This window comes from Equus asinus, chromosome 13, assembly GCF_041296235.1.
Source record: "Equus asinus isolate D_3611 breed Donkey chromosome 13, EquAss-T2T_v2, whole genome shotgun sequence".
Classification (NCBI taxonomy): domain Eukaryota; kingdom Metazoa; phylum Chordata; class Mammalia; order Perissodactyla; family Equidae; genus Equus; species Equus asinus.
In genome coordinates this window covers 26,255,085-26,275,432 of record NC_091802.1, presented here as the reverse complement: position 1 = coordinate 26,275,432, position 20,348 = coordinate 26,255,085, and the positions used below count along the sequence as shown (strand labels likewise).

The 20,348-nt window shown below is 54.5% G+C and overlaps 2 protein-coding genes across 3 annotated transcripts; both read left to right on the top strand.

The window, feature by feature from the left end:
- Positions 1–1,162: 1,162 nt before the first annotated feature.
- DHRS11 (dehydrogenase/reductase 11) lies at positions 1,163–9,590 on the top strand. 2 transcript variants are annotated; one of them, XM_044744549.2, is made up of 7 exons: positions 1,169–1,577; positions 4,330–4,539; positions 6,920–7,014; positions 7,688–7,817; positions 8,460–8,552; positions 8,753–8,818; positions 8,943–9,590. In XM_044744549.2, exons 1-7 carry the CDS (start codon positions 1,221–1,223, stop codon positions 8,982–8,984), a joined length of 993 nt encoding a protein of 330 aa, XP_044600484.1. In that variant the 5' UTR covers positions 1,169–1,220; the 3' UTR covers positions 8,985–9,590. The 2 variants fall into 2 exon arrangements, with proteins under 2 accessions (XP_044600485.1, XP_044600484.1); XM_044744550.2 differs by lacking the exon at positions 8,753–8,818 and having other exon boundaries at positions 1,163–1,577.
- Positions 9,591–10,393: 803 nt separating this feature from the next.
- Positions 10,394–14,412, top strand: MRM1 (mitochondrial rRNA methyltransferase 1). The gene is made up of 5 exons (XM_014862277.3): positions 10,394–11,188; positions 11,387–11,480; positions 13,137–13,269; positions 13,387–13,506; positions 13,718–14,412. The coding sequence occupies exons 1-5, from the start codon at positions 10,641–10,643 to the stop codon at positions 13,888–13,890; spliced, it is 1,068 nt and encodes a 355-aa protein (XP_014717763.1). The 5' UTR covers positions 10,394–10,640; the 3' UTR covers positions 13,891–14,412.
- The last annotated feature ends 5,936 nt before the right edge of the window (positions 14,413–20,348 follow it).

The following is a 20,348-nucleotide window of genomic DNA, read 5'->3' as shown; positions in this document are numbered from 1 at the left end:
GTGTTTTCAAATGTAAGTGTTGTATAGGGATTGGGGCAGAGGTAAAATGAGTCATAATTCCTCTCTGACCCTTCTTTGCTTTCATCCTGGAATCCATAAAAAATGACTGAGGGCCTCCCACAGCCTTTAGCTCTGAGCCCAGTCCCCTCTCCACTACCTGTTGCAGTTAAGTTTTCTCTGGAGATCCCTAAAACCAAGCGCTGGTTTTGTTTAAATCTTTGCCCTTGAGGCCAAACAGATGAGCGCTTGTTGAATGAGTAAACCAGTCACATTCACTGCTTGTTCCATTGCTTGCAGTGGAGGGATACCAGTAGTTGTGCGGAGATGTTTTTACTTTGAAAGGACGGCTATATTAAGAATTCAGAAGTGACGCGATTTTCAGCCCTTTGATGGAATATCCTAAGTGGTCAGAGAGCACAGTGAGCTTTTCTCTAAACAAACCAACAGCCAAAGAGGCAAAGGAAAATGGAGCGAAGGCAGTTTAGAAACATCCCCTGGTCTGAAACTGGACTGCTTCCGGTCCAAACCATGCTTTTTTCTCAGTATACTCATCTACAAAATGATGTTAATAGGTACTATTTCATAGGGCTGTTGTACATTTTAATTAATATATTTAAAGTGCTTGAAAGTGCCTGTCACAGAAAGTGCTCGATAAATGCTAGCTGTTGCTTTAATCTTTGGTATACATCGTGGGAGTGGGAGTGTCTGGGACAGCTGGAGAATGTAGGCCGTTAGGGGTACAATCCCCGAATAGACGTGTACTTGGGGCGTTTCCTTGGTTAGTAAGGCCGAGTGACCAGGTAGGGTTGAGAGTCCCTCCCAAGGTAACCCAGCGCAGATGGCAGAGACAGCCTTTTCTGGGCTGAATCCTTCCCATCAGCCATCTCTGCAGGTTTAGGAGGGCGTTGGAGTCATCTTAAGTGCCCTTAATTTTCTCTTCCTGGCCTTAGGGGTCAGGAACAGTGAAGGGAGAATGAGCAAGAGGCGAGAATACGGGAGTCCTCGGGCCTGGAGCAAGCCCCTACTCAACCTCAGCTTCCCTGCCCCAACGGGAAGAGCTCACTGGTGAGCAGGACAAACCCCCAAAACCCTGCCGCGCCGGGCCACGAACCGCAGCGTTTCCTCTCGCCTGGGGCGGGGCGGGACCGGAAGGGGCGGGGCCGTACCGCGCCGGGAGCGCGTGGGGCGGGGCGGCCAGGCCGCGGCCGTCCTCCCGCGGGATGTGGCCGGTCGCCGAGGAGCTGGGGGTGGAGCCCGGGCCCCAGGCCCGCCAGGATGGAGGCGGGTCCAGGCGCAGCTCTGACGCGGGCAGGTCGGCGGCAGCTGCCGCGGCGGTGACAAGAGAGCGGTCGAGCCCCTACAACCCGGGGCGGGGTTCCGCGACCCAAGTGCCCGGCTCGCGGAGTGAGGTGGGCGGGCGGCTCGGGACCATGGCCAGGGCCGGCATGGAGCGGTGGCGTGACCGGCTGGCACTGGTAACCGGAGCCTCGGGGGGCATTGGCGCGGCCGTAGCCCGGGCCCTGGTCCAGCAGGGACTTAAGGTGGTGGGTTGCGCCCGCACCGTGGGCAACATCGAGGTAAGGCCCGGCCGGGGAGCGGGTCGCTCTGGGGGGCGTCGTTTCCTCCGGGGTAGGGCTCCGAGTGGGGGAGGGGGAGTGGCCAAAACCAGGCTGTGACGCTGCCTGCACTTGCCTGCCACTCCAGGGCCATTTGCTGCGGGCTCGGGCAGGAGGGATGGATGTCTAGTAGGGCAGGCCTCTACCTTCGTCTTTTTAAGTCCCATGTTTTAAGGACCCTTTTCTCTTGACAGCCGCTACTCCAGTGTACCAAAGCTGACTCTCCGGCATCTTTCTCCCTCTCCCCTCCCTGCCTGCCCAGGATATTGGGCTGAGGGAAGGGGAAGCCGGAGGTCAGGGGCTAGCTAGGCAGCTAGGGAGAGGGAAAGACAGCTTTCTGGTCTCAGAGGCTAAGTTGGCTACTAGATTGCTTCCTCTGGTCCCTAGACCTACCCCATAAAGCCAAGCAAAGTGGTTGGCCAGCCAGATGAGCAGGAACTAGAGAATTTGATCATGATCATTTTTCATCTGGGACTGAGGGTGGGGTTGGGTTGGGAGTGGAGCTTTTCTGAAGAGGCTCAGCCCCTCCTCCCTCCCCCAAATCTGAGGGTTAACCCCTGCCCAATGGATAGAAGGGACGAATGAGATATTCATAGGTAGACCTTTCTCCAATTTCACTACCCTAGGTGGAACTGAGGAGGACATTGAGCATGTGAGCCCTGAGGGGACAAAGCAAAGTGGGAGTGGAACTCTTGTTTTTTTCTTGGGGTTGCGAGCCCCCAGTGTTGTGAGCAACAGGAACTCAGAGAAAAATGAAGTTGGCCACGTTGGAGCAGGGAGGAAGAAGAGGAGAAATTTCCATCATAGGTCGTCTTTGGATTTGCCCCTGGCAAGATGACTCTCAGGGTTTGGGCCAGTGCTTAGCTGCAGGGCTTTATCTCCTCCCTTGCTCAAAGTCCCCAGGCAGGGCAAGGGTAAGGAGGCCTTGGGTGGGGACAGAGGGAGAAGGTGTACAGGAAGGAGGACTGTCCCCTCCCCTGCTGCTGACCAAAGGTACACTTTATAGCCTCCTAGATAGTCCCAAGGTCACCTGGCTACACCATTGCCCCACTCTGCCCCTCCCTTTCTCCTCTTCGGAGGAGCTCAGGGCCCAGTCCCAACCTTGGAGCCTACAGGATCAGGCTGGGGATTAGACCACCGGCTTTCCTAATTCTAAAGCCACTCTTCCCGTCTCTTCCTACTTCCCTAACCCAAACTAGCCAGGAAAGGGGGTCCCTGAGCCGCAAGGGGATCCCCAGGCTGATTACCCAGCCCCAGGATGACTCCTTTAATGAGGGGAGAATGCCTGTGCTGTGAGGAGACTGACCTGATTTCGGGTCATTTCTGAGGATAGGTGAGGACAGGTGGGCAATGAGGAGGCAGTGACAGGGAGAAATCTGTTCTCAGTGCCTCCATTCTGGCTTTCCTGTGGGGGCTTTGAATCTGGAGGAGGAAAGGAGAGGTTGCATGCCAGGGGAGGGGAGGATTCCAGGCCTCCTTGCCCACAGTCTGCTTTGATTAATTAATTGATTGATTGATTGATATTAAAACAGAGTTTGAGTTCTGGCTTCCTAGAGGAAGATGCCCTATTTCCTTAGGTGGTCATGAGTAGGTGGAATTGGCTGAAGGGGGGCTTCTGAGTCCCAGAGGACTATACCTTTTGACAGAAAGTCAAAGCAGAAAGGAATTTTCTACGTCACCTGATCCAGCCCTTTATTCCCAGCTTGGTTTGAGGGGAGGAAGGGGCTCCAGGCCAGGGCAGCTGGTCAAGGTGGCCTTCCTCTAGGGCACCCCACACGCCTGACCCTCTCCCTCCCATACGTGTACACAGCCACCTTCACAAGGCTCAGGTGCCCAGTCACTGGCCTCCAAGGCCACACAGCCTGTTTTCTTCCAGCTTCTGAATGTCAGTTTCCCTCAAAACCATCCCTCAGTGGCTCTCCCTTCTCAGGCCTTTCTCTCTCAGGGCTCCTCAGTGTGTTGAGGACCCTGGCAATGCACAGGGGGTGTCTAGTGTCACCTGCCACCTGACCTGCCTCATAGTCTCCAGGGAAACCTTGTGGGGGAGGGTGGTGCACCATGGGACAGAGAGAAAGAATCTGTCCTGACTTCCTGACCCTTCCTATAGGTAGGATGAGGGGAGAGTGGCAGTTGGGCTGGATTGAAAAGTATGTGTGAGAACTCCAAGCCAACTGGCTGCAGTTTGTGGAGGGAGGGTGACACTTCAGATATAAACCCTTTCTGGGAGAGACTGGATGAGGCAATGGGAGAGAAGAGAATCAAGGCCCTGGCGTAACCAGCTCAGTGACTCTTGGCACGGGTGGAAGAGGTGGGGTGAGAGGTGTGTCTTACCTGTGAACGCGGAGGTGTTCCTGTTGGTGGAGAGGCAGAAAAGAGGTATCACTCCATTCCAAGGACCCTGGCCCCCTTCTCTGGCCCCTCAGAGCCCCAGCTCTTCCCCCCTCTTAGAACTAAAGACTCGAATGTATCCCTGAGGATCCTCCACTGATGATTTCACCTTTCCCCTCCCTCACTCAGGGAGTACTCTCATCCCCTGGACTTTGACCAAAGAGGACAAGCTTTGGGGATGGGCAGTCCCAACATCTATGTGGCTGAAAGGTGGCCACCAAGGAGAGAGTTGTATGAGTGGTGACAGCGGAGGGAGGTTGTCTCTGGGTGCGGTGGTGTGGGAGTGAGCAGCTCACCCCAGTTAGACCCCTGTTGGGTTTCATAGGAGCTGGCTGCCGAATGTAAGAGTGCAGGCTACCCCGGGACTTTGATCCCCTACAAATGTGACCTGTCAAGTGAGGAGGACATCCTCTCCATGTTCTCGGCTGTCCGCTCTCAGTACAGCGGTGTGGACATCTGCATCAACAACGCTGGCTTGGCCCGGGCCGACACCCTGCTCTCAGGCAGCACCAGCGGTTGGAAGGACATGTTCAATGTAAGGGCTGCAGGCCTGGAGTGGAGGGCTGGGAGGAGAGGATGGAGCCAGAGGTCTGTGGACCAGAGGGCTGTTCGGGACAGGATGTCTAGCAAGAGGGAGCTTTGGGTTCCTACACTGGGCACCTTGACTCTCTCCTCGCTTCTCTCCCTACCAGAATGGCCATGTCTTTTCTGTTCTTTCTTTTGAGCCCGTGGGGCCAGTTCTTAGGCTGATTTCCTTCTGTTGGAAGAAAGATTGGCAGGGGAGAGAACTGCTATTTATTAAATGTCCCCCATGTGTCAGCACTGTGCTGAGTGCTTGGGAACATGGTCTTATGGGAAGAAAAGAGACAGGAGATGGTGTTCTCACCGAGCCCTGCCCCATAACTCTGTGGCTTCAGGCAGGTAGTTACCCTCCCTGAACTTCAGTCTTGTCACATTTAATTGGCATGAATACACCTATACCATCAATATCTGGGGTCACAAACTCCAATGTCCCCTTGGACCAAGTAGGTACATAAATAAGTGAGGCAGGTCAGGAGGGATCTGCAGTAAGTGGGAGAGCTCACGGCCACATACAGGGGTGGCCACTGCTGAAGTACAGCATTATTGCTACTGGAAAGTGTGGACTCAAAGTGTGGCCAGATCTTATGATTTCTTTGAGAGGAGTGGGGAGCCTGGATTTTTGTGTGACACCCCACCCCTCCTATTCACTAAACCTCAGCTCCATGAGGGCAAGGATTTTTGTCTGTTTTATTCTCTGGTGTAGCCTCAGCCTGTAAACACTCAATAGATACTTGTTGAATGAATGAAACCTTCCAATACATGTTGGAAATGAATTTAAAATGCTTTAAAACTATGTATGGACCGAATACAGCCTTCAAGACATGGGTTTTCAACTTCTGGACTGTATTATGGGGCAATATTAGGGTATGAAAGTATCCTGAGAAGTTGAAAGCAGTGTGTAAACGGGATGTACTGCGTCTCTTCCCCCACGATCCTTTTCACATCTGCTAACAATAGAGTTAGCACCTAACAGACGCTTGGGCCTAGAAATGAACAGTGAGCAGTGAAACAGTGAGCAGTGAAAATGAAGCACTGCCCCTGCCCTCAGAGAGCCTTCTGGGAGGTCTGAGTGTGGTCTTCACCTGCAGTAAGTGGGTCTCTAAACCTGGACCTCAACTTGCTCATCTGTAAAATGAGGGACATAGATTAAATCCCCAAGGCCCCTTTCAGCATGAACATTATGTAATTCTATTAGGCTCATCTTATGAAGCATCTTCTCCGCTCTCACCCCTGACCCCCACACCTAGGACATTTGCTCCCCTGGCCTCAGGGCATCTGTTTCTCCTACTCCCTCCATCCTCAGGAGCTGACTTCTCTGCCCTACAAACCCATATGGCTAAGAGGACCAGAAACAGGGCTGGAAACCCCCGGTGTCCTTCTGCTGTGAATGCTGAGGCAGGTCCACACCGAGGGTGTTCTGTCCTGATGCCTGGCTCTGACACCTGATAAAGAGAAACATCTAGTCTCTCTGCTGGTCCCCTCTCTTCCCCAGAGGAGAGACATGAGGACCTGCTGAAAGCTTTATCTCGGCTTGTCCTCATGGGTGAGGCTAAGGGGTGGGGCTGGGCAGGAGCTTTGGAGCAGAGGTACTTCTTCAGGCCTCTGTTTCATAAAGGGTAGGGATCTGGGGTCGCCTCTGCCAGAGCAAGTAGGAGTAGGCAAGGCCAAGGAAGGCAGGAAGCTCCCCCATGTGCTAGGGAGGTCCCAGCCATCCTGACAAGTTACCCCACCCTCTAAAGAGTCTCTGGGCCTAGTCTTTTAGCTGGAACGGAAAGGCATGGAAGAAAGGAGAGTCAGGCCGGGTTTTCACTTGTGGTCTCAAGGGAGGGGACAGGAAAGGAGCAGAGAGTAGCTGGGTAAGGTGGGAGAGGCTAAGGGTCTATGCTTGAGGAAAGATTTTTAAAGCCATTTGAGGGAGGATTTTAGGCTGTTTAGGAGACAGCAGGGCCAAGGATGCTGTCTCAGAGAATAGAAGACTAGGGTATTTGGGGAAGAAAAGGAGATGTTCCCTAAGGCAGAGGTTCTACTGTTTGCAGAGGAGACGCCAAAGACAGGGAGTCTCCTGGGTCATGGGTGGGTTTGGGGGGTTTCCACTCCTGTTTGCAGGAACTGGGGGGATCACCCAGGGTGAGGAGCTGCCTCTGCTGTCCCCTGGGGCTGGTGGCTTTAGGGGAAGGGGCGCCTAAGGCAAGATGCCCTGGGCCCATCATTGGTCTCTGATAGGACCTGGACACTGTTTTGGAATGCCACCCCCTGGGGGGTGCTCTGTGGCTCCATCACCTGCTCAGATGAGCCCAAGCTGAAGACACCCCATTGCCCTCCCTGGCCTGCAGGTGAACGTGCTGGCCCTCAGCATCTGCACACGGGAAGCCTACCAGTCCATGAAGGAGCGGAAAGTGGATGACGGGCACATCATTAACATCAACAGGTGGGGCGGGTGGCCGAGGGCTGGAGCGCAGATCACCACTCACCCTCCAAGCTAGGTGGCCGGCTGCAGCTTATTTGACCTCTTTGGACCTCAGGTTCCTTGGTGGTAAAATAGGGGTTTAATACCCAGTTAACACCAGATGGCATGATTATGGTGAGGGAAGGATAATGTATGTCAAGTGCCGGTCTCTGATTGGCTGGAATGGGTAGCTCAGCTCCTCTTCTTTGCAGCTGAAGCCTGGGGGCTCTCCTGGGACTGAGGTTCTCCATTCCTCAGGCCCTGGAGTGAATGCCACCTCGTGGGACAAAGACTACATAGTATCACTGGGGAGTCCCCAATCTGAGGGGGAAGACATGGCCTCTGCCCCCAGAGATCTCCCATTAAACTATATCAGTGAACATGCGATGAAATGGAGAGATTTTGGATAGCCTGCATGACCAGGAGAGTGGATTCTGTGGTCAGCAAAGGGAGGACTTCTAGGAAGAATAGGGCTTTCAAGAGCTGCTTGAACAACAGAAGCTAGATTAGTGGGCCATGAGGGGGTCCTCTACAGGCCCCCTTGAGAAGGCTTCCCTGCAGCATCTAGATGGTGGGGTGACCACACAGCAGGGGGCACTGCTGGTCTCTTGGGAGCCTCACTCTCTCTTCTTTCTCCTTTTCTCCCTCTACCCAGCATGTCTGGCCACCGAGTGGTACCCCAGTCCATGACCCATTTCTATAGTGCCACCAAGTATGCCGTCACTGCACTGACAGAGGGACTGAGGCAAGAGCTTCGGGAGGCCCAGACCCACATCCGAGCCACGGTGAGGGTGTGGCCTGGCCCTGGTGGGGATGGGGTAGGCACAGGCCCTCCCCCTGGCACACACATTCTGCCCAGGGAGCCCATGGCCAGGGTGTGCTGCTTAGAACTCCTGGGCTCTGACGCTACTTGCCTGGACCTGCTCAGTACTTGAGTTTCCTCATTTCACTGACTTTCATGTGGGAAGAGGCTGACCTCAAGGGAGCATGGTGGGGTGAGACTGAGGGAAGGCAAAGGATTGTGGGAAACCAGGTACACAATGACTGGAACGCAGGACTCGAGGCTCTTACCTTGAAGGCTGCATGACCTTGGACAACTCACTTAACCTCTCCAAGCCTCAGTCTTCTCATTTGTAAAATGGAGATGGTGATACCCATCTGGCTTTGAGGTTTTAAGGGACACCATTTTGTAAAACATTTGCCTGGCATATCATAAGGGCTCTGTAGATGGTGTGTCTCACTGTGATAATCACCAGTGGCAGCTTTGGAGGGAGGAGGTGGCTGCTGGACATTGGGCAGCCGTCACTGTGAACATGGGGCCCTCTGGCCTCCATCTTTTCCCTCCCGCCTCACCAAGGCCTGGCCTGTGATTGGGGCAGGGGTGGGGCAAAGCTCCGCCCCTGAGCAGGCCCTCTCTGTTGGCCCAGTGCATTTCTCCAGGATTGGTGGAGACACAGTTCGCCTTCAAACTCCACGACAAGGACCCTGAGAAAGCAGCTGCCACCTATGAGCACATAAAGGTGGGGCCTCCCTCTGGGCCCAGTGAAGCCACTCACTCCCTAAGTGAGAGAGAACCCTGGCCTCAGACCCTTCTAGCCAGCCCATCACCTTTCCTGGAGGGTCGGGGTGGGGTTGTGGATGCTAGAGAGGACCTCAGTGGTAGGAGGGAACTCGGGTCCATGCTGTCCTCATCTCCACCCCATTCCCCCGGTGCTCTCAGTGTCTCAAGCCTGAGGATGTGGCCGAGGCTGTCATCTATGTCCTCAGCACCCCCCCCCATGTCCAGGTGAGTCTGGCTTTGGTTGTCCATCCCCTGGAGGAGCCCAGCCATCCCCAGAGGAGGAGAGCAGGGAGGCCCTAAGGGGGTGGGGCAAGTGTCCTGGCTGCCTCAAGCCTTGTGCCTTCTGCAGATCGGAGACATCCAGATGAGGCCCACGGAGCAGGTGACCTAGTTTCCTCTGGGGAGCTCCTCCTTCCCTCCCTGCCCCTCACAGCTTGGCTCCTGCCTCTGGATTTTAAGTGTTGATTTCTGGACCCCTGGATTCCACTTCCTTTCTCCGCCCCCACTAGGGGCTAGAAAAATCTTTTGAGGTTTTTATATAATCTTGTCAAATTGTTTCCACTGCGAATGTGAAAAATGGGCTAGGGAGAGGGGGTGGTGCCCTTGATTGTTTTACCTGTTGACTCGTTCTTGATCCCCTTCTTGGGCTCCTTGGCCTTTCTTTGTTTGTTGTCCTTGGTTTCTTCCCTTTGACCTGGGGGAAGGACTGTGGCCAAAAGGGGGTGTTCCCCCCATCTGCTTGCACCCCAGCCCCTGTCCCTCAGGGATGAGGTGGCAGAGAGAAGCTCTCGCCTTCTATCTGAATGATTATCCAGGGCTCCAGCCTTCCTCCTCTCCCTGCCCCACTGCCTACCTGTCATCCCAGTTCTCCAGCCCAATCCTGGCTTCTCGACCCCCTGTGGGGTCATCACTCCACTTTGACAATGACAGCAGAATACCAGGGCCTGCCTCCCAAGTGGATTTCAGTATGATAATTAAAAGAGAAAAATCGCAACGACCTACCTTGGCTTCTGGGGTCTTTCACTTCTTCCTCTTCTCTGTGATCAGGGGTGGTTGTGTCTCAGAATTTCTTCCAGGTGAGTGGGAAAGTGGGTGGATTTGGGGCATCTCTCTTGGATTGTGGATTACTTTAGGGAGCAGGCGTGGGTTTGGGTTGGGTCTTGAAAATGGGTAGGAGTTTGCCAGCCAGAAAAGAAGACAACAGGGTCTGCATGGCTGAGAGGCCGGAAAGAGCATGCAGTGTTGTGGGAACAGCACAGAACTTAGTGCAGGAGTGAGATGGGGCTGAAAAGGTGGCTCCTGCCCGGATCACTGGGGGTCTGAGTGCTGAGCAAGGAGTCTGGCCATTACCTGTGCCAAGGGCATCTGCTGGTTTGTCAGCAGGTGCGGGACAGGCAGAGAGCTGTCACTTAGAGGATCAGCCGCCACAGGATAGGAAGTTATTACTGGGGTCTTTCTGACTGGTGCTGAGGGTTTGACAAGGCAGTGCAGGTACAGAGAAGGGGCTGGATGCAGAAGCTTCTGAGGAAAATCACCAGCACCTGGTCGTGGACTGGATGTGGGGAGGGAAACATGACTGGCCTGGTCGAACACCTCGCGTTAAAATATCCTTTGCTGGTGTCTGGTGAATGCGGTCCTCCAGCGTTCTGGTACCTGGAAGAGCGCAGAATGAAGCCCATAGTAGGGTCGCTCAGCTGCGAGGACCGCCTCCCGCTGGCCGCGACGCCGAGGTCATTGCTCAGCCAGCCCTGCAGGCGGCGCTGTAGGGATAGCCTAGCGGCCGCGCATGCACATTATGTCGCCGGCGGGGGGCGGGGCCGCCCGAACCCGGAAGTGGGGCAGCCCACGTGGGGGCCGGGCACGGGTAGGTCATGGTTCTGCTACCCGGTTCTAGGCAATCTTCGAGCGGGGAGTTCGGGCCGTTTGTTCCTCTGCCTGAGGGGACGGGGTGGGGGCAGCGGTCGGGTCCCCTTCACCCGTGTTGGGGACCTGGGGACGGGCCCCAGCGGAGTGCCCGCTCCTGAGGACGCAGCAGGGGGCATTGACCATGGCGCTGCTCTGGACCTGGCGTTGCTCTGGTCGCCTCCTCACGCGTCATTTCTCCGGAGCGGCGCGGCGTGGGGTGCGGCCTGGCGGGGAGGAGCTAAGCCGCCTGCGACTGGATGACCTGGCGCCGACCCTGCGGTCCGAGACGGGACTGGAGCTTCTGTTTGGCCTGTCCCCTTGTCTCCTGGCTCTGCAGGCCGCCCGCCGCCGCGTGGCCCGGCTCCTGCTCCAGGCCGGCAGATCCGGGCTGCAGGGGGAGCGGGCCGAGCTGCTCCGGGCGGCCGAGGCGCGGGACATCCCAGTTCTTCGGCCTAGACGGAAGCAGCTGGACGCCCTGTGCCACTACCAGGTCCACCAGGGCGTCTGCATGGAGGTGAGTCCGCTGCGGCCCCTGCCCTGGACTGAGAGCCGTGAGGCGAGGCCGGGCGACGACCCCCAGCAGTTGTGGCTCATCCTCGAGGGGCTCCAGGATCCCCGGAATCTTGGGGCGGTGCTGCGCTCTGCTTACTTCCTCGGAGTGGATAAAGTCATCACCAGCCGGAGAAACAGGCACGGACGTACCTTATTCCCTATGTGCCCCAATTTGGAGGCGTAGCCGAGTTTCTAAGCACCTTGACCCTTGAGTGATCTCTCAGCCAGGTCTCCCCATCACCAGAATTCTCACCCCTAACCCTTGGGGGCTGGGGGAGGGCAGGGCATCGGCCTTGAGATTACCCGGCCTTATGTGGGGTATGGGGAAATTTGCAGCTGCCCGCTCACTCCAGTGGTCAGCAAGGCCAGCGCCGGGGCTGTGGAGGTGATGGACGTGTTTTCCACTGATGACCTGGCCGGGTTTTTACAGGTAATGGTGGGGTTGGGGGCGGGGAGAGGGTAAAGGAGCAGAAATGAGCCAAGCTCAGCCTCTCCAAGGGCACCCAGCTAGCAGCTGATGGGAGAAGGGGTCGTGTTGGCAACGCTCCCTACGTCCTTCTAAATCCCTTTGAGAAAGGAAGGAGCTCGCAGTTTATAAAACCACAAGTACAGCAGAATCTGAAGTTAGGGACTTCCTAGCATCATTCCCTTTACTGCAGTCCTTCCCCAGGTCTACCTCAGTCCCTGCTAAATAGGTCTTCAGTAAATGTTGTTCAGCTGTGAGGAGCTGGGGGCCAGGAGTCCTGGGTTCCTCCAGTAGGTTTCCTCCAGAAAGGCTCTTTGAACAAGAACTAGTCTATGCCTTTCTCCTTTTCCCTTGTACAAAAAACCAAACCAAACCAAACCATCACCACCACCACCACCACCACCACCAACAAAAAACTTGGATGCTTAGGAAGGGGCAAACCTAAGGAAAGCAAGTCCTTTCCTGGTCCGTGCTTGTCTTCGGCTGTGCTTCCCCTGCTGAACGCCAGGGGGCAGTATTGTCCTGCATTTGGCAGCTCCCCTGACCATTCCCCAGGCCTCCCAGTCTCAGTCTTTGGATCTCTCTTCTCTATGTATTCATTTCCTGTTGGTCTCATCCAGTCTCACGGCATTAAATGCCGTCTATATGTGAATGCCTCCGAAACGTATATTCCAGCCTGGATCTTGCTCCTAAACCCCAGATTCACATATCTAGTCACCTACTCACCAGCTCTTTTTTGCTGTCTAAGGGGTGTTTCAAATCTAACATTTCTGAAGCCAAGGATCTGTCCCTTCTGCAGACTTACCCAGCTTGATCGATAGCGACTCTGTCGCTTCAGTTTAGGGCAAAAACCGTGGCATCATCCTTGATTCTTCCTGTTCTCATGACCGCATGTCCCACCCATCAGCAAATCTTTCTGGTTTTACCTTGAAGTTATTTCCATATTTTCATCGTTTGTCATCATGTCCACTGCTACCGTTCTGGTCCAAGCCCCCATCCTCTCTTGCCTGGATTGTTGCAGAAGCCTCCTCACTGGTTTCCTTGCTTCTGCCATCAGCTCTCAACACAGCAGGCAGAGTGATTCTGTTGAAACATGTCAGACTATTTCACTTCTCTGCTCAAAACCTTTCAAAGCCTTTGCATCTCACTCAGAGTAAAAACTAAAGTCCTTCCAGTGGCCTTTGAGGTCCCACCTTAAGTCTTCCCTTGTTCCCTCTCCAGTCTCTGTGGCTGCCTTCCCACTGCCACTTTGCTGCTCCACTGTTCCTCACACATGCCTGGTAAGCACCTGCCTGTCGGCTTTTGCACTTACTGATCTCTGCCTAAAATATTCTTCCCCCAGATGTCTACATGATACTCCCTTAGGTCCTTCAGGTCACTTCAGTGAGGCCTTCCCCGACCACCCTTCCTCGAGGCTGGGATTTTGGCCTGTTTTGCTCACTGCCCTTTCCCCAGTGCCTGGAACAGAGCCTGCCCATTCCAGGTGCTTAATAACTATTGACCGAGTTGACTGGATCAGCGAGGGAATAAATACACACTGGCGGGGCTGGACTCCTCCTCGGCTGGGGCTCTGACGAGGGTTTTGTAAGCTAGCATGTGATTTTTTCTTCCCACTTTCAGGTCAAAGCCCGGCAGGGCTGGCTCGTGGCTGGCACAGTGGGCTGCCCAGGGCCTGAGACTTCCCTGTCCTCTGAGATGCCTATCACTAGTTGCTTGGAGTTCGTCTGGGACCAGCCTACTCTCCTAGTGCTGGGTAGGTAGATGGCCCTGCTTTTCCATGCTCAGACATGCATTTCCGGAGTGCCTGCATGTCTGGAGTGCCTGCACGTCTCGCTAGGCATCCCTAACCATCTGCCCCTGTGCCCTGCAGGGAACGAGGGCTCTGGTCTGTCCCAGGAGGTGCAGGCCTCCTGCCAGGTTCTCCTTACCATCTTGCCCGGCCGGCAGCTGCCTCCTGGGCTCGAGTCTTTGAATGTCTCCGTGGCTACAGGTGAGTCTACTCTCCCCTTCCTGCTCTCCCTCTGATCACACGTGCGGCTGTTTCCTGCTAACAAGTTTCTCAGTCTTTCTGTCTTAATTGCTTCATGGGCCAAATGAAAAAAATACATCCTTTTGAGGATGAAATGAGGGAGTGTCTGGCACATGGTCCTTCCTCTTCCCCATCTTCTCTCTTCTCCTTGTCCTTCTGTCTGTCTGTGCAGGAATTCTTCTTCACTCCATCTGCAGTCAGAGGAAGGCTTTCCCTGCAGAGCAGAAGAGAGGGAAACTTCTCCAAGACCCTCAAGAACCCCCAGCCACGTCTGAAGGGCCCAGAGTGGCTCAGCAGCCAGGACTGTCCTCAGGGTCAGAAAAAGAGAGGCACGATGGAGGCTGACTTGGACTGTGTGAGGTGTGTGTGTGCTGGAGGGCACACATAGCCACATGCTCGAGTGTGCCGAGGTCTCCCGCCTGAGCATGCACCTGGACCCCTGTTGGCTAACCACTGTCTTGGGGGCAGGGAGTTTTGTAGTGGAGACCCCGGGGAGTTCCGTTTCCTGTTTTGGTTTTGGACTTGCACTGGAGAGGGCAGCTCATTCATTTCTAGGCTGTACTGGGACCGAGGGTCTTTCTCCCCAGGTGCTGCCTGGAAGTCAAGGGGTAGGATAGACTCAGAAGGAAATCGGGCAGCCCAGTCTGTTCCTTTTGAATTCTCTTGTTCCTGTTCCTCTTGAACCAGTGTGAGAATGTAGAGGGAGGCCCGGGACCCCCTTATGGGCCACACAGGTGCAAATCCAGATTCAAGCTGTGCCCCACTGCAGACTTCATCTCTGTGCCTCAGGGCCCTTGTCCACACTTCCCTCAGAGGGCTGTTGTGAGGATCAAATAAAACATGGCTTGGTATCCAGCAGGCACTCAACCATGGGCCATTCTGTCCAATTCCTCCATTAGGTGGCAGCCTCGCTCTTTGGTCCACAGTCGCTTTGAAGCTCTGGCAGCCACCTGGGGAGATTCCTGGCTGTGGCCCCAGCAGAGGGAAGGGAAAGATTAGCAGACACTCCCCCAGCACTGGCTCTCCAGTCCCCCCACCGGTGGGTCATCAGTCAATCCAGCTCCGTGGAAGCAGCCGATGAACCAGAGCCCTGGCCTTTGAATCTGGGAGGGAGTGAGGACAGGGCTGCCGTTTATTGTAACCCAACAGCTTTGGTCCTCCTCCCCGAGGGCCCCGCAGATGGAGCAGAAGCCACTAGTGTAAATGGTTTAGAACAGTCTTGGTGCATATGGGAACCACCTGGCAAACTTTAAAAGGCAACTGACACTGGACCCACTCCCAGAGAGTCTGATGTAATTGGTCAGGCTGCAGCCTGGGCATCAAGGTTTTTACAGCCCCCTAGGTGGGTCCGATGTGCAGTGCAGGCTGAGAGCTGGAGTGGGATTTCCCAGTCTCGGCGCTGTTGACGTTCTGGGTTGGAGAACTCTTTGTTCTGAGGGACTGTCTTGTGCATTGTAGGATGTTTAGCAGCATCCCTGGCCGTCTACCCACCAGATGCCAGTGGCAGCACCTCCCCACTACCCCAAGTTGTGACAACCAAAAATGTCTCCAGACATTGCTAAACGTCCCCTAGGGGAGAGAATTGCCCCTAGTTGAGAACCACTGCTCTGGAGCATGGAGCTGTAGGATAGCAGCCGTAAGTTCAAATCCTGACTGCTGTGTGACCCTGGGCAAGTTCCTTGCCATCCTAAGCCTCAGTCCCTTCCTCAGTGAAGGGGATCATCCTACCTTCCTGGGTTGCTGGGAGGAGACAGGACAATAGGAACTCAGTACCTCCCACGTCACAGGTGCTCAATAAGTAGGACCGCTTTTTGTCTGTGGAATGGATTGATCTTGGACTTCTAATGGTGATGCCAATTTAGAAAGACATTTAAATTTGTTTAAAAAGGGCCTGGGGCCGGCCCAGTGATGCAGCAGTTAAGTTCGAACGTTCCACTTCCCAGCAGCCTGGGATTGCCCTGTTCGGATCCCTGGTGTGGACATGGCACCACTTGGCAAAAGCCATGCTGTAGTAGGTGTCCCATGTATAAAGTAGAGGAAGATGGGCATGGATCTTAGCTCAGGGCCAGTCTTCCTCAGCAAAAAGAGGAGGATTGGCAGTAGTTAGCTCAGGGCTAATCTTCCTCATTTAAAAAAATAAATAAATAAAAAGGGCCTAAGGTTGCTTTAAAGTCAAAGTTTTTCTTAAGAAAGAGGAAGAAACCCCTTCATAAACTCTACTGATCACCACCCCATTGTTCCCCCTTGAGCTCTCTGTCCCTGACTGGCACACAGGCTGTGACCTCAGCTGGCACGTGTCAACCTTGGGCATGCTGCGCTGCCTCCCCCATCCCTGCTGTGCTCTTGGGCTAGAGCCCAGTGTGGTCTGTCACCTTGGCTGCACCTTAGACTCATGGGGTCGGGGCAGGGGATAGCTTTTAATATTCCAGGTGCTCAGAGGCACCAGACTTCTTAAATCCAAATCTCTGGGGAAGGAGCCAGGTCCGAGCTTTTCTTAGAGCTCCCCAATTGAGGCCAGTCTGCAGCCTGGTTCTAGGATCACTGGTCCTTGAGCCACCCGCTTGTGTCCAAGAAAATGCTTCCAAGTCATTCACACCCGAGCTTTTGAGCACAGCCCTGAAAGTTTGGGCCAGGTGACCTTTCATCTGTCCCTAAGGTTCTCCAGAAGATGCTGGTTCCACCCCAGCCTCTATTGCTTCTTACCTGGATGGCTTCTCAGTGTCCTCATCTGTAAAATGCAGACAGTGCCATCACCACGTGCTCTAGCTACCTGCTCTCCCAACAGGGAAGTTGTAAAAATAAAATGAGGGTGTATCGGTGAAAAGTGCTCTGTAAATCAAAGGACTGTGCACCGCAGGACTAGAACACAAACCTGGATGTGATGGTTCAGTTTATGTTTCAACTTGACTGGGCCATAGAGTGGCAGGGTGTTTGGTCAAACATTCTGAGTATGTCTGTGTTTTGGGTCTTTTGGGGTGAGATTAACATTTAAATTGGTAGACTGTGTAAAGAGGATTGCCCTCCCTAATGTAAATGGGCCTCATTTAGTCAGTTGAAGGCCTGAATAGAACAAAAAGTCTGACCCTCCCCTGAGTAAGAGATTTCTTCCCGCCTTTTGGAATTGAGCATTGGCCGCCTTTTGGAATTGAGCATTGGCCGTTGCTGAGTCTCCAGCCTGCAGGCCTGTAAGTGGGAACCACATCAGTGGCTCTCCGGGGTCTGCAGCTTGCAGACTCACCCTGCAGAACTGGGAACATGCCAGCCTCCAGAATCGCATGAAACAATTCTCTATAGTAAGTAAGTAGGTAAGTATGTGTGTATATGTATGTATTTATATCTCCTATTGGTTCTATTTCTCTGGGAACCCAGACTAAAAGACTTGATGAAAATGAACTCAGGTGTCCTGGTGTTCCCTCCATGTGGGAGTATAGAATCAAGCTCTGTTTTCGAGGACCAAGTCCAGCATGGAACCTAGAAGTTTGGGCTGAGGGTGCTCGGGGTCCAGAGCACTCCTCCTGTCCATGGACTCCTCTGTGGTGTCTGGAACCCTATCTAGCCTGCATTGGGTGTGCTGTTCAGCTTTCTGGGTCCCTGTGGTCTGGGCCATCCAGAATGGGCCACTGTCCTTGGCTAACAGCCAGGCACAAGGGGCTCCCCTGCCTCACCCCCTGGGCAGCCGGCTGGCCAACCTCTAGGAGGACAGATTCACTTGAACCAAAGGGCATTGAGGCCGTAATTACCTGCCATGCACCCATGGGTACGTAGTTATGTCATGCAAACCAGGCATTCCCAGGACAAAAGAGAAAGCTCCGAGACCCTAAGGCCAAGGACAAGGTCTGGTTCTTGGAGTGGCCTCTGGGGTCTGACAGGCTGCTCAGCAAGTGTGGTTAAATACACAGCAGCTGGGGGAGCCCTGGGCCTGAAGCGGGGCCGGGTGGGTGTCCATCCCCCTGCAGGGACAGTGTTGGGATGAAGCCAGAGGAGACAACAGTGGTGGTTAAGAACACGACCCTGGCTGTTGAGCAGTGTCTGCTTCGACTTCCGCCTCTGCCTTGCTGGTGGTGTCCATGTGGACGTGTCCCTTACCTTTCCAGGCCTTAGTTTTCCTCAGCGGTAAAGCGGGGCTAACAGCAGTGTTCACTTCAGAGGATCGCGGGGCAGGTTAAATGAGAGCATGCAGGTAAAGCCCTGAGCCGCCGGCCTGGAGGAGGGCGGCAGCTGGTCTTGCAGCACCTGAGGGCAGACCTAGAGGTCAGGGCATTGGGCTCTGCTCTCCTGCCAGCCTGGCCTCAGTTTCCCCTAGGCTCTAGGGCCCCTTTCAGCTGCAGTGATTTACCCCTGAGAACAGCAGAGGGATTTGGGGAGGGGAGAGGGCTGAAATGACATTTGTAGGATTCTTTTCAGGGCTCCCCAGCCGGGAGAGGAAGGGTCTCAGAAGGTGGGTATTCCCAGAGTGGCAGAATTGTGGCCAGCACCCTACACCCCTCCAGGATTGGAATCTTTTTTTTTTTCGGCAGGAGGCTAATTTGCCAGCTTCTTCCCTCCGGCTGGGGTCTCAAACTAGACCCTCCTCTCCACTCCTGTGGGGCCAGGCACCCCAGGGAGCCCCACAGTTTGTAAATGTAATCAACCTTGAGGTCTCGGACTTCCACAGGTGCAATTAGCATGCCCATCTGCTAATCCCTGATTAATGATGTTTACAAACATGGGACTCCACTCGCAGAGCTGCTCAGCCCCTCCCTCCCTGACCAGGAGGCAGGGGGCTTTCTAGTACCCACCCCCAACTACTTCAGTCCTCCCCAGCCAACACCCCTCCCTGTCCCCTTCCTCAGAGCTGGAGGTCCCTCCTTGGAGCCCCCTGGCCCAGCTCTCTGCACCCATGTAGAAAGGAGACTCAGGGCACAATGAGACTACGAGGTTTGGTGGTGGGGCTGGCATCCTGCTCCTTTCTTCCCAGTTCTGGAACTTCTAGGACACCATGGGCATGCTGCCTTTATTCACCGCTCCAGCTCCAGCCCCAGGGCCACACACACACACACACACACACACACACGCCTCCCTTTGCAGAACTGTGGGCCGACCCCAAGTGCCCCAAGGGTTGGCCTCTCCAATCTGTCCCCTGATGGGAATGGTTCCACCCCACCCACCTTCCTGCTGAGGACCTTGGTGTGTCCATGTCAGAGGCACAGTAGCACAAGCATAAAGAACACAGACTTCTGAGTCTGAGTCAGACCCAGATCCAAATGTTGGCTCTACTTCAGGCCAGTCACTTAACCTGATTGAGCCTCAGTTTCTTCATCTGTGAAATGGACATAAGAATAGGACCCACCATATAGATGGTTGTGAGGATTAGTGATTGGATGTCTGAAAAGGACTTAGCACAGTTCCTGGGACACAGTAGGTGCTCAATAAATGTGAGCTGCTTATTGCAGTGAAAATAATAATAATAATGAAAGGAGGCATCTGAAGCTACACAGATGCCCAAGGACTTCCCCTTCTCCCCCACCCCCTCTCTTGGGAGAAGGGCAGGTCCCAGCTCATTACTGGTTGGGGCTAGGGTGGAGGTGTCAGATTGGAATCACTCCTGGGTCTGTTCACAGCTTCCCTGTTTCATTAACACCTCCCTGGTGGTCTTCAGCTCATCCTGCTGGGGGAGGTGCTCCAGAAAGTTCTAATTGCCTCCTACCCAGCCCAGAGCTCAAGGCTCCCCACTCCTAGGTCTGCTCAGACGCACACAGGGTTTTATGTGCAGAGAGGTGGCCACTGGCCAGGAGGTTCTCACTGTCCCCTCCCCCCAGTGTCCTGGAGGCCTGCTCAGGGGGCATAGCACCTGGGGCTGCCCCTTTCTTTACCCTCCCCATCAACCTCATCCGTAGGTGCTAGTCCCCTCATCCTCACTCCATCCCAACCTGGCCACCTCTTCCTTTTGAATCTCCCATGACGGCATGAACAGCATGGTCTGGCGTTCTAATCCCGACCCACGTCTTCCTAGCTGGATGACTTAAGGCAAGCCGCTTATCCCCTAGGGCATTCGGTTGCCTCTTCTGTAAAATGGGGATCCCATACCTCAGCAGGGTAGCACTGTGCCCGGTAAGTTGTAAAGTCCATCGTGGCAGCCATTGTTATTATTTCACAGGCACATCTGCTCTCTGAATTATCTTTTTAACTCACAGGACCTTGTTTAGCTGACAGGGGTGGGTGGATGGGTAGGGGAGCAGGGCCAGAGCCCCGAGAACCATGAGCACGTTCAGAGAAGCAGGAAAGGGCGTGAGCTCTGTCCTAGTTAATTGTCCCAGTTTCTTGCCCAGACTGGGAAAAGGAGTGGGGTCAGTCACTGAATGAGGACCAAGAGATTTATACCTCACTCCACGAAGGCTGCTTCTAAACAAGGTTCCCCTCCACTCCACCCCCAGAAAGATTCTTATGGAAATGCCTGTCCTTCGCCCCCGCAGTGCCCTCTGTCACAATACTCCATTTCAGAGGACACCCTTCACCAGCTGCGGTGGGCCAGGGAGGAGGGGCTGAACTTGGCCCCGTCTGCTTTCTCCTTCCACCTCTGAGCCCCCTCCCCCTCGGGCTCCCGGCTTTTTTGCTGAGGTTTGTGGGTGTCAGAAGGGAGACTCCAAGAAAAGTGGCACCTTTCATGGTTTATCTTCAACCTCAAAAAAATGTCAATGGGCTGAACAGTTTCCTTTAGGAAGAAGAAATCAAGACAGAAGTCAGCAAATGAGGGAGGAAGTAAGAGGAGGGGCTTGGTCTCTTCTTGCAAATAGTCTTACGGGCCTCCCCCGCCCCCCTACAAC